Source organism: Populus nigra, chromosome 17, assembly GCF_951802175.1.
Source record: "Populus nigra chromosome 17, ddPopNigr1.1, whole genome shotgun sequence".
Classification (NCBI taxonomy): domain Eukaryota; kingdom Viridiplantae; phylum Streptophyta; class Magnoliopsida; order Malpighiales; family Salicaceae; genus Populus; species Populus nigra.
The window spans coordinates 9,701,047-9,714,379 of NC_084868.1; the positions used below are offsets into that span (position 1 = coordinate 9,701,047).

Consider the following 13,333-nt stretch of genomic DNA (forward strand, 5'->3'; position numbering starts at 1 on the left):
CAAAGATTTAAAATACTAGAGATAAGCTCCAAGCATGCAGGCTTCCAAAAAATACTAAAGATATCTCGAGTTATTTTTAAAATTAGTTAAAAATCTTATAAAAAAATAATAGAATTTAATCTTCAATTAAATAAATACTGAAAGTTAAAATAAAAAAAAACATGAATTTAAAAAAAAAAACAAACTTAAATAAATTTTTTAAACTTGGATTAATTTTTTAAACTTATAACTATTAAAATCATAGAGTTGTGCTAGAAACTCAATTTTTAATAAATTTAATGTTAAAAGATAAAATTGAAAAAAAAATTAATTTAAAAAATTAACCAAAAAAAAATAAGAATAAAATCTTATAGAAAAAACTAAAAAAAAAGATAAATTCACCAAAAAAATCTATTTTAAAAATTAACTTGAATAAAATAAATAAAAAATAAAAAAATATGGATTAAATCTAACTAATAAAAAAATTAAAGGATGAAATTGCAAATAAATTTTAATTTTATAATTTATTTCAAATAAAATAAATAATAATAAAAATATATAAACCAAATCTAAAAAAAATAAAATTAAAGGGTTGTATTGAAACTTTACAAGATCAACCATAGAAATTAAAGAGAGAGAAATCAGCACCAAACCGAAGGTTATCAAGCCACACGCACTGTTCGGGGAAGGAGGAGTTGCCAATACAATTCAAATACTACCATGAAAACTATCGTTTGGACACCTAAATCCCCTTCACGCTCCCGCCCGAATGGAGCGGGAAGAGACCATACACTTATACATGTTTTTTTAATATTAATTATATTTTTTAAATTACTAAAATGCCCTAAAATCAACCTAATTATAACAAACGAACAAAAAATTTCATCATTAAAAGACCAAAACACTCTGGGATGTAAAATTTATTTTTTATTTTAAGAGTTTTAATTATTTCACAGCAGCTAAGGAAAGGTGGTCTAAGAAATTGGAAGCTGGGTGCATCTTAAAAATCCAATCACCAGGGACGAGGAAGGCTAGATTAGTTGACATACCAAATCCTATTTCACTTGGCAAACCAACCCACAACATTCCCTTTGAATTCAGGCTGAGGTTTCAAAGGTGTTAAATATCTAATTATCACACAAATCATCTATGTCGACGAAATTATCACACGAATCTGGCGACTCACCATGCACGCACGCACTAGGATAAAATATTTGGAAACGATTGGGTTTGAGATCCACCACATAGGCCGCAGTCAGCATAAAGCGACGTCCCATTGCCACCCAGCGGAAGTGCCATTATCTTGGATGGTGAATGCCCCAAACTGAAGTGATAGGGCTTTCACATGTGACCTGGATCGAGAGAGAAATACGAAACAAAAACTCAACAATATAAGGATTTTGTCAAAAACAAGTGCGCCAGCAAACACCCTTTGGAAACAAATGAGAACCACCACCACTATATTAGGTGATGAAGGTGGTGCTGTAAAACCACCCTGAACCACCACTACACTATCTAAACTCGGAACCGTAAGCCAATCATTTTACATGCCCATCCCCCAAGACAGGGAAAAACAAAGAATCAATGTCAAAAGCAGCCACCTATACCCCGGTATACAATCCCTAGTCAAAATCTTCTTATGTACTGCTGCTAAATTACCCTGGAGCTGTATATCACACCAAACTCTTGAAACAAGGAGGTGTCTGCATTAGGAGAAAGGCAAGAACGGACCAGGAGCTCAAGCAGGGTGTGTCTCAACCATAATAACACACTACATAAGGGGGGCCTCCTTCCACCTCCCCCCCATCACATCAGAGAAACATATATGGCCTACAAAACCAATTATCAAATCCTACAGAAATCACTTTAATTCGCGCTTCATTGTCTTCTTCCTTCAGATGTACCATCCATTCTCATCCCCTACATTGTAGCATGAAAGATGTCCGACTCAGCTTTACGTGCCGGTGGAGTGTAATCTGCTCATCCCTAATTGTATATTTTAACAGGCTTCTCAAATGTGTGACGGTTCTGCAACATTTTCAGACCAATCAATGAAAACTCCATGGTTTCACAAGATGAAAAGAAAGAACTAGGGTAATGCTAACACCAACATTTATTGACAAACAAAATGACTCAGTTTCCATGAGAGTAATAACTGATCTCACAGTCCTGGCTAAGAATATGATCAGTTATGGAGCTAGTCTCAGAAACCACATGCACTTCATTTGTAGTTGAATGAGTGATGCAAACCTGATTTACTGCATAAGACCTTTTAGGAGTATTATCAGAGTGCTCCAACCCAAGGTACTGCTCCCAAGCACCATATACATCTCTTCTCTGAAAGACAAGGTAAAAATACTAAATGCAAATACCCACAAAAAAGAGAGCCAGTAATGGACGCATATGCTAGGAAATGCTGAAATAAAAGGAGGTTCAAGGGAGGAAAAAAAAAGAAAAAAGCCTTGTAACAGCACCTGAAAGCGGGTGAACACAACATCAGAATCCTGCAAGTACTCTGGACGACCCAGTGACAGAAATGCAAATTTCCACTAAGCAACCAAAAGAAAGAGGGTTGATGAGGAATAGTATTCATATTCTGATATAAAACCACATTACTGAAGGAAGCAAAAGCTAAACTTCGCAATCCAATGCAAGATAACTGGTAAGTGTCAAGCAGGGTGGTTTATTTGCTCGTTTCCTTAACCAAACAGTGCAAAGAAAATACCTTAGCAAACTCCTCATCAGGAACCTGCAGCTTCTTTTGTATACGCATTTTAACTTCGGCTAAGGTTTCACCTTCATGGATGGCCAAGAAAAAGGGTTCACCAAAATTCTGTACTTGCTATTGAGGACACAAATATAAAAGTATGTAAGAACCTGGAAATTTCCCTATTCAATAACAGCCATAAGATAGAAGCCAAAAATATAAAACCAAGTAAAATCTGTGGTTGAAGTATCTAAAAATCATACCATTTGATTCTGTCCAGACTCTTTTGTGAAGTGATAAACGTGAATCAGGCGATCTTGGGGACCAAGATTTTTTTCTTCCTCGGGAATCTGCAGAATTTGAGAGCGAGGGGGAGAGAGAGTGAGAGAGCGAGAATGGGGTGTCAAAACATTATCTCATTTCTGAAGGAGTGTCCAGGATTGTTAATCAACTGAAAGTAAACTTTCTGTTTGTTGGCCTGAGTTATCATAACATTTACTAATTACGGAAAGGTAATCACAATCATGCCACAGGCTGTTTGCAAAAGTAGCCAGTCAACAACCTTCAAATATTCTACTAAATAACATTTGATAAATTATGTTTCATTAACATAAACTGAATAAGTCAAGATAATATATTCATAATAACCTGGAAGTTACAAGTTCAACAGAAATTTAAGATCTTAGTTTTCATTTTTATTAATAAACTTGAGACAGTTTCTAGAAACATACCATGTAAGAATAGAACACTGATTAATATCTGCCATTTGACACATACTCGGTGGAAATTTTGGCATGGCAATGGTTTATTATTAATGGAAGCTTATAATTTTATTTGGCACACACCTATAATAGTTCATATTAGCACTCTCCCAAAACTCCAAACCCAAAGTCACGCATGCTTACACATTCATGCCCTATGCCTTCACATTTCAAATAGTACTTCACCATTGATTGTGAAATATCAGAACCTATGAATTGTGTGAAAATAGGACACTTCAAATTCAGGTATAAGATATAAGATGAGATATAAACCTTGATTTATAATATTTGATATTTGAACGAAATCAATTAAATTAAAATAATTAGATTGTGCTTCATGCATATAAAAATTAATAAAAAGAAAATAATTAATTCATAAAAAGACAAAAAAAGAGTATGCTGATTGTATCAAAATTATGAAGAAACAAAAATTTTAGTTTATCAAGACTTGCTCATTTTTCTACATAAATTACATGATAATCCACTTGTTTGTTATTCTTATTTTATTATCTTTTTATTGTCTTATAATTTGAATTTAATAAAGAGTTTCTCCCGCTAAGGGCCATGTCCAACTTCATCCCCAGCTTAACTATGATACGTCAAGTTTATCCACAAAATCATAGGCGAAAGGCAGATGAGATATTTCCTAGAAAAGACAAGGAGAAAACGGACTTGCCTCCTCCACCCGCAGCGTCCAATACTGGTCATTTATATTCTCAATTTTTTCATTGGGTGGAAAGATCTGCGATGGCAAGATGGCAAACTGAGTCAGAAGACACCACCCATAAGCGCTGCCAGCAAAACATCTAAAAAATCCAATGCATTAGAATAAAAAAATCTGAAACTCATAGATCAGGTTTCATACACTTTGTTGAACACATTATCATTGCTATTTAACCAGGAAGGATAATTATTGATTAGCAGTAAACAAAATTGAGTGATGAAGTCATTATCTTATATATGCTAACTAAACCAGTTAGTACCTTATAAATCTTGTGATAAAATACTTCAAGCAGTCGAAGTTCAGCATTTGGGTGAGACAATTCTACCTGTTTCAGCATGAGCCAAGCATTAGAAAATTTATCACATGCAGTGACAAGATATGGTGTGAGGAAAAGGGAAAATATAGCAAAAAATATGGACTAACAGTAAAATCTATTCAACGGAATAGATTATGAAGAAAATAATTATAAAAAAACTATCTAAAACGAAAAATTGGTGAAACTTGAGAATTAAAATGTTTTGTTTCGGTATTATAAATAACTGTCCAGATCAAGCAGGCACATTGAAAATATGCTTCAGGAACAACCACTTCAGTACATATCTTCAGCTAAGAGGTTAGAGCTTAAAAGTTCTTACCTTAGTTTTAAGTTCATTAATCACATCCCCCACGGTGCTTTGTTTAGGCAATCTAATGTTATGAATTACCACCTGTTAATAGTTGCAATAAGATTAGAAGAAAGACATGAAGATGATCAATTAAATAAGGCATGAAATTAACATAGCCATAGATTTCATACTTCATCTTTGGTAGCGTGATGGAAAGCAACTTTCAAATTTTTTAGACCTTGCAACTCTGGAAGAGGAATATCTAGAACTTCGTAATACAAGATATCGGAAGTCTGTCGAAAGAAGAGAACAAATAAATTATTAGCCATGTTATATAGTTTCATTAACAGTATATCAACCAATGACTGCAATTCATGTAGCAAATACCTGATTGTAGTGAACTAACATATCTGATAGATGCTCCACTCCTCGATATTTAATTGGCTGTGGCTTAGGCTGCTGAGAGTAGCAGTTGTGGGATGTTAACCTGATTTTGGATGGATCGTCCAAACCAATCTGGCGAGCTACTCTTTCGACAACATCATCATAAGTGTGTAATTTTGACCTACAGAAACATCAAGAGTATAAATGAGTGTCTATACGACAGCACCGGAGATTTCTCAACCGAGCATACAACATTACTTGGGATGTGATTACTTACAACTCTAGACAAAAATCATCCTCTTTTGCCTTCTCTAGAGATCGGAAATGAACTATCTATAGAGAATCAAATAACACAAAAGAATTGACTATAACATTGACAAATCAGGAGAGATGTTTGATGAAATTGAATAATTCAGTATAATCTAACTACTATATAAAAAGTTGAGGAATACAAAAGGTGCCCCTCTTGAACCTAATCTGCCCCCATTTCTAAAATTCTTTTATAAAAGTAAAATGAGATGCCTGGAAAATCTCATTCAAGAAGCAGGTACCTGCCGATTGTGCACGTATTCCAAATATGAAGGCACATCTGGATTTCGACAGTCTTCTTCATTTTCAGGAGGAGATTTCTGAAAGCATATTATGTCCCCATCTTCAATCTGAGGATAAAGCACCTAAAGGTCAGTGGCTGATCTGATAACATTCTAGCATAAGTAAAAAAACACATACCTGACTTGTTCGAAATGAGGCTCTCTTATCAAGGTGTTCACACATGACACAAGGCTCAAACTTGATTTCCTGAACAGCACACAACAAATATAATCTTTCTGTTAGGGCAATATCTGCTTATGAATATTGAATTAACTTGCGCTCTTGATTTGGTTTTATAGTTAAGAGAGTGTTTAAGAGTGATAATTGTTACTTTTCAAGATGCTTTTTACTTGGAAAAACATCAAAATAATATTTTTCTTATTTTTTCAAATTCATTTTTGACATCAACACGTCAAAACTATCCAAAAACACTAAAAAAAATTAATTTGAAGCAAAATTTTTTTTTTTTACAAAAAGCAGGTTAAAACTCACTCCCAAACACCCCCTAGTCAACTTCCTTGATTGAATAGTTATGTTAGCCAGCTATGATACAAAGTATACTTGATATAGACAAACCTCATAAAGTTCAATCTCTTCCTCAGACACAAAGCCAGCCATTTGATTAAGCTTTGCTAGAATTTCTATCGGTTTACTAGAATTCTTCACAAAAAGCCTACCAACATATCTGGGATCATGGAGTAATTTGTCATGTCAGAGGCATCGAGATTCAAGAGAACACAATGGACAAAGATTGGACAGCAAACAGGAGCCAAAGATTATTAAGTACCGTAATTCTTGTTTTTCAGGGTCATAAAGCTTGAAGAAAAGCAGAATATCTTCTTTAGTTTTTTCAGGTGGAGCAATGGGACGTAAATCCTGAGATATTGCAAACTTCAGTAGAAGCATGACATTTTCTGGATAGAAATATAAGTGCAAATGTTAAATTTGATCATTTAAAAAAAAAAATACCAGCCCAAGCTCAACTTCCAAGAACAACTTTAATTCAGCATTATGTGTCTTATTTGACACCTCTCTCAGTTGTCCAACCTACAAACATTAAATGGCTATCATTAAAATTAGGTGACACAAGATATCTCCAGAAACATTTTAAACCACCATAGTGCAAATTGTTATTAAAAAAACACTTCAATGTGATCAAAACAATTGTATCATTCCATTCCATAGTCAATGGCCACAAAGTTTCACCACTAGTAGTTACAAAAAAAAAGGCCTGATGTTGGGATTGCAAACCAAAAAGTGTGTTATTTGAAAGCACATGGCCAGAAGGCATCGCCCATCACAGTCTAAAAATCCCGAAACCTGATCCCAAGTCTGTTCTTACTTGAAGCAGAAATAATCATGCAAATATCTAACAGAAATACAAGTCACTCCACAACAATGCAATCACAACTTTGATAAATTAACTTTGAACAAGAAAACAATAGCTAGTTACTGATTGTGCTTCCTCCTGGGGAGTCAATGGCCGATTGGGTCTATATGTGTGGTTTTGGCGCTTTGCCCATATCCAAAATCTCTGAAATTGTACTGGTATACCAAGCTCTTTAGCAACCTCCTCCTGTAATCCAGCTCAACATTAGACATAGAAATCTACAGGCTATCTCATCATCCACAATGTCAAAATGCTTAAAAATCACACCCGTTTAATACCTTAAACAGACTAAACTGCGTCTGTTTCTGAATACGGAAGTTACGGACTTTGTCATGATCCACGAGGTCAAAATAAATATCCTTTCCAATTTGCTCTTTAAGGTCCTCATCTCGCGCAACCTAGATGACATACTAAATAGCTTTATTTATGACTTACAAGCATCCCTTGAGGTAGATGCAGGTCATCGCTAACAATTTACCATCATAAAAAAATAAAGCTGGGAAAGAAAACCTTTATAATTGTGTAAAGGTGAGCTTGTGCTTTATATCTTCTCTTGTCTTCCTTTTCTTCTTGTTCTTTCTTCAGCCTTATCTGGAACAAGATGTTGAATGAATCAATAATCAGTCTTCATTGCGATGTGGAAACTCTTAAATAACATAGTTATATTTACAGAACTTATTGCAATTATAAGTAAAGAAAGTAATTTACCCTCAAGTGTTCAGCAATGTCTTTCTCATCAACATTACAGATTATCTTGTCCTTGTCACTTTCCCGTATATACACAAGCATGTATGCATTTGAGTATTTTGTGAATTTAAATGGAGTATTGTTAAAGCCAGGATTGGTCTGAGGTAGCTGGCAGACATAGCAGAACAAGAGCGCATCATTCACCATCAATCACATGTACCATTCACAGGATTTACAGCTAAGTTTGAGAACCGTTACCTCTTCCTCACCACCATACTGTTCTTCTAAGGCCCTCTTCACATCTTCCTTTGTCACGCGTTCATCATCAAATTTGAACCTAAAACAAGAAAATCAAACATCAAATGGTGTGAAAAACTATCGAGTTCTCAACATAAGTACAACTATTCAGACACGGGTAAAAATGTGAAGGTTCTGACTAAGGACTAGTATACTCATAAATGAGTGTATACGTTGTTATGGGTTTCATTTTCCTAGCATTGATATTATGAGGAGTGAGCATATTATGTGTGCCTATGACCAAGCTTAAGGTTAACAAGCACACCATTGATCAGAGAGGGTAGGCCTGATAAAAGCATAATAATGTCCACCATGCACACCTCCACTGTGAACCAAAACACTGCAAGGGAAAACAAGCATATATAGGAGATGTCAGCACATTATCAGACATTCCAAAAAACATAACTTCTGAACTGTGGAAAGAGAACTATGTGCAACTTATATTAGGTGCATGCAGTTCATGTTTCTCCAACATGTCTATCCTTCATCCACTAAAGCTCATAGAGTTTTCTTTCATTCCTATGCTACTCTAGCAAGTCATGCACATCCCATGTTGCTATTACATTAACAGCAATGACTATTTACAGGGAGATAGGGGAAAAGGAGATAAAAAATCTCAAGAAAATGGCTTAAACAATGCAACATTTCTTTTCTTTTAAAACTTGTAAAGATTTATGATAGTGATAATTATAATATTACTTTAGTTTACCACAAGTTAGAAGCATGCTTCGGTTTGAAGGTAGTTTGCATTTCACTTAGTTGCTCTAGCTGCTGCAACCAGTTGTCACACTATTAGGAGTTTCTTGAGTAGTTTTAGTTCATGTCATGCTAGCCCTTTTATATGTTGTAACAAACAATACTATCAGCTGGAATAGATAGACTATCTGATATCCCATTAAGGCTACAACTCTTCATGTAAAGTGTATATGACCGATTCAGTAGCAAAACACTGAGTTTTTCCTCCCACTTCATTGCTTTAACTCCAAAAAAAGTTAATAGTTTGATTTTACTTTACAAAGAACCATGCAGCCTTGAGAAGCGAGGAAGATAAGCTCCAGTCAGTTAAATGCAGCCATACAAGCACAGAAAAAAAAACCATGAATCAAGACAGTCATGATAAAAACTATGGCAATGGAAAGTGAATTTCTAGGGGCCAAAAACACCATGCGACTGTTACCTGTGAAGTGTGTATAGATTTCGCACACTCCTGTCAGATTCAGGTGATAAATATTTCCCATTCTCCCTGTCCAGGTCAAGTTGAAGAGGAAATTCATAGCGATCATTAATCTACAAAAGCAAAGAGAAATCAGTAAGTGGAAACATATTTGGCTTAAGTAGCAATTTGTCCATCAGCCAATCCACTACAGTTGTTTAACATATTCTAGCTTATAATGGGCACAAAGCAACAGTCCCACAAAACATATTTACCAGAGCAATCGGTTACACCTACTGACCTTCACCATAGTATCACGCATAAAATCATATTCAAACCGCTTTAATTGGAGTTGAAGAACAGGGGGGAAGTCGATAAATAAGACACCCTTCTTTGCATCCTGAAACAAATACAAGTTCAAGCACATGCCACCAAAAGAATGACGTTAGGAACCGATCTAAAATAAATGGTTCTAGTAGAAAAGAAACATGGAGGATAACCCAAAAATATGCCCATACCATTTCTCAATGGCCTCATCTTAACTGACAGTTTAAAAAGATGCTTGGACAAATTTCATCACTTCTATGGGCAACTCCTCATACTACCTAAAATATAATATACAGGGTCTAACCAGGAACCACACAATTTGTCTGGGAATTACCAGAACCATCTCTTTTAATGACAAATTGAACTTGCAGTTTTCAGAATGAAACCGTAAAATTCAGCATAGTTATGACACGACAAAAAAAAGTTAGCACCAGATATGATTGAACGCACAGGATGTAAGACATATAATTGGTCTTCATGCAATTTACCATGGCCTTATAATTGAGCTTCTTGTTTTTGTATGAGGCACCGTGAGATGCTAACTAGTACTGGCTTCCACATTTTTATGAGTGTATGTGTGTGAGACAAGAATTGTTCAAGGGTGAATGAATATATTTCAAACTGCTTAAATAAATCATATAGTCTGGCTCCCATCTATTCACAAGCATTCACTGACCTGCAAACCATGTTCTTCGGCATGATATTTGTTATCACCCTCAAGTCGTTCAACTTCCACATATTTGTCAAAAGAAGCATAAACATCTCGACAACCTTTCACATCAAGCTGGAGATCTGCCATGTAACATCTACACATCAGTGTCTTATGAAGACATCATTACACAGAACTTTTAAATGCTGACTAAATATAATACCATAAAATGACTCCTTTCTTGTAGATTTGTATTCCACATTGATGCACTCAATGTAGTTCATATGGTGACCCTCAAACAACTGCTGTATAGTGCCCTCCACAACAGTCCCCTGGATCAGCAGAAAAGAAGTTGAAAACTTTAAGTTAATGAAAGTATATCCCAAATCGCCGAATGTTCAATACCTTCATTTTATCCTCTAGCTTCTCACACAGGACCCTGTTAAGCTCTTGCACGTCATGTTGCATGAAGGAATCATACGTATCCCAGCCAAAAGATTTGGTCAGTTCCTTTGTTGCAACACTGGTATCATTATATTGAAGCTTAAAGAATAAACTCTGCAGGGCCAATGGAATGCTTCCTGTGGGCATGTCATTCTCAGTTGTTGGCATGTGGTACACCGCCTGGAAAAATAATTTTCAGAATGAGGCAATTCCATTTGAAAAATTTGTTCATACAAGTCATGATGAGCTTTTTTAAACCTGAGAATGTGCTGACCTTTCGGAAGTAGGAAATATGGTATAGAGTCTGTAGGAGAGAGTTCATGTAACATGTTGCTCCTTGGTTTTTCAGTCCTACATAGCCCGTCTCCTTCTTTGAGTCATAGGACCAATAATCTAAAACCTTGCAAACAGCAACTTCAGCTTCAATAACAACTGTATCATTCACTAAGTATCCTCTGCTAGGATCATAAAGTTCACTCAGAGGCATGAAAGATGTAAAGCCCCAGTCACTCTCTCTTGCATTGAACTGATGATGTGTGTCTGCGAATGTATTTTTAAAAGAGAACGCAGTATTAAATAATATCAAAGTCCACAATAAACTTCAATAAGAGAACACCAAAAAGAAGTTGACTGTGGTGCTGACATCTTCCTTACACGACATATTGTTTCCATACATTTAACAAAACTAACCAAGATCCAAGCTCAACCAACCTCCATTATGATAATTTCTGAATTACCTAGTTCAAGATATCCAGAACCTGCTATTTTCCAGGACCAAATTACTGGAATTCGTTTGACAGCTTTTATAGATCACAATCTGTAGAAGTTGCTGCTTTCAGCATAGTGATACAATAATTTAACAAGCATCCCAAACCCTCAAATACCAAGATAGTCGAGTCTGTAATTGATCATATTATTGGAAAACGCTCACAATGACAAGGATTCCAAACTCCGTCGGGTGTTTATTGTGGTGTGCAAACTGAATTCTAATCTAACCTTGTATATGGATTGCACCACCTTGGTGCATTTACTTTTCTTTCAATTCACTTTGGAAATAAACAATCATTGGCAACTTCTCTAGAAGTCATAAGATTATAAAATAGCCAATTATTGATAACATATCTATTGCGGTCATAAAAGGTTACAAAGAACAAGTGCTCTACAGGAAAAATAATAATGTACTCAGGCAAGCAATCTAAATATAAGAAATGATCCAATGTATAGACATAAGTAATAAATTAACAACAAACAGAAAATGCCCAACTTGAAAATAAAATTACAATAACAGAAAGAACCATTAAATAGGAGACACAAAAGAAGATACCCTTTCTAATCGAGTATTTGTTATGAATTTGATTGACCACAGCCAAACTGAATTGCGCATATCTACTCCATCCATATGGCAAAGCTGTCGAATCTGCAACATCCAAATACATCGACAGGTGGTCCACGTTGTTTCCTTTAGGGAATATCAGTACTCTCCTGTTAATAACACACTAAAAGAAATCAACCACAAAATGATACAAACTCCGACAAATGCAACTCATAAGCAACTCCAACTAGTAAGAAGCTACATTGTTTATCCACCTACCATTTGTAACTGCCAACAATAAATATATCAGAATAATGCTTCTTCGTGTTCAACCTAGTAAAATTCTCAATAGTCCAAGAAAATTTCATCGATGGAGGATCCTCCACAGGCTGATTCTCCACTGTACTAGTTTGCTCCACTTGTGCCACTACTACCACATCAAAAAATTACAATCACCACCAAAATGACCAACCCTAACATATTAATCAAAACGTACAATACACTCTAGCAGAAGATCCGTTCGATCACATAAAACGAATTATTAAAAAAAAAAACAAGAAGAAGAAGATTGAACTCTCTAACCTTCCATTGGCTGAGGACCTTCAACTAAATCTGAATGCGGTACGAGCATCTCCTCGTCTTCTTGCTTTAAATTAGTAAAAAAACTAATAATTAATAAACCCAAGCCTTAAAAAACCAAATACAAAAATCAAACTCTATCGTAAAATCGAGAAATTAACAGAAACCCTGGTCGATCCAAAAAAAAATACAAAATAAGGAGAGAGAAAGAGATTACGTCTAACGGTGAAGGAGTCATCATAGTCATGGGTGGATATGGACCGTTCGATCGAGCGAATCAGAGGGACAAGAACGAAAACGAGAGCAGGGACTGAGAATAAGAGAAGAGAAGCGAAAGCGGGATTTTTCTGTGTAGCCAGAAGAGACACTCGCAAAAGCACTGGCTAGAGAGAGAAAGAAAAGAAGGGGGCTTTTGGTGTCCGAAGGCTATTTATGTGATTATAAGAAACAAGCGGGGGTAGTGTGGGAAAGAGAGGATCGATATTGTGCCTCGTGGATACATTGAGAAGAATGACCAATAGAAGTGTGAAACGCAGAGAATGAGTTTGGTGATGGACGGAGTTGGTGACGTGGCTGTTTGGATCCTGGGGGTCACGTGCGTTTCAGGTGGGTGACCTAATCTTTCTTTGTACTAAAAGTAGTAAGGACTGGCTGCTTCTTTATTGCTTTTCCCTTTTTCATTTAAGCATTTTTAAAGAAAAAATCGCAGCTTAATTAATTAGCCGATAATTCTTAACTTATATA

General features: G+C 35.6%; 1 protein-coding gene across 8 annotated transcripts; it reads right to left on the minus strand.

Annotated features, from left to right (window-relative positions):
- Window positions 1–1,348: 1,348 nt before the first annotated feature.
- LOC133677166 (ubiquitin C-terminal hydrolase 12-like) lies at window positions 1,349–13,046 on the minus strand. 8 transcript variants are annotated; one of them, XM_062099025.1, is made up of 32 exons: window positions 12,807–13,037; window positions 12,593–12,656; window positions 12,290–12,440; window positions 12,023–12,180; window positions 10,973–11,238; window positions 10,660–10,878; window positions 10,478–10,586; window positions 10,282–10,397; window positions 9,580–9,678; window positions 9,303–9,412; window positions 8,391–8,465; window positions 8,087–8,165; window positions 7,850–7,996; window positions 7,652–7,732; window positions 7,420–7,539; window positions 7,205–7,327; window positions 6,721–6,798; window positions 6,539–6,642; window positions 6,328–6,436; window positions 5,890–5,958; window positions 5,712–5,819; window positions 5,438–5,493; window positions 5,164–5,341; window positions 4,968–5,069; window positions 4,807–4,878; window positions 4,431–4,496; window positions 4,124–4,189; window positions 2,950–3,036; window positions 2,705–2,812; window positions 2,454–2,528; window positions 2,230–2,316; window positions 1,349–2,007 (listed from the first exon to the last, which is right to left on the minus strand). In XM_062099025.1, exons 1-32 carry the CDS (start codon window positions 12,834–12,836, stop codon window positions 1,966–1,968), a joined length of 3,354 nt encoding a protein of 1,117 aa, XP_061955009.1. In that variant the 5' UTR covers window positions 12,837–13,037; the 3' UTR covers window positions 1,349–1,965. The 8 variants fall into 8 exon arrangements, 7 of the variants coding, with proteins under 7 accessions (XP_061955009.1, XP_061955007.1, XP_061955008.1 ...); XM_062099023.1 differs by having other exon boundaries at window positions 2,705–2,821; window positions 12,807–13,033; XM_062099024.1 differs by having other exon boundaries at window positions 2,705–2,821; window positions 12,290–12,437; window positions 12,807–13,032.
- Between the last annotated feature and the right edge of the window lie 287 nt (window positions 13,047–13,333).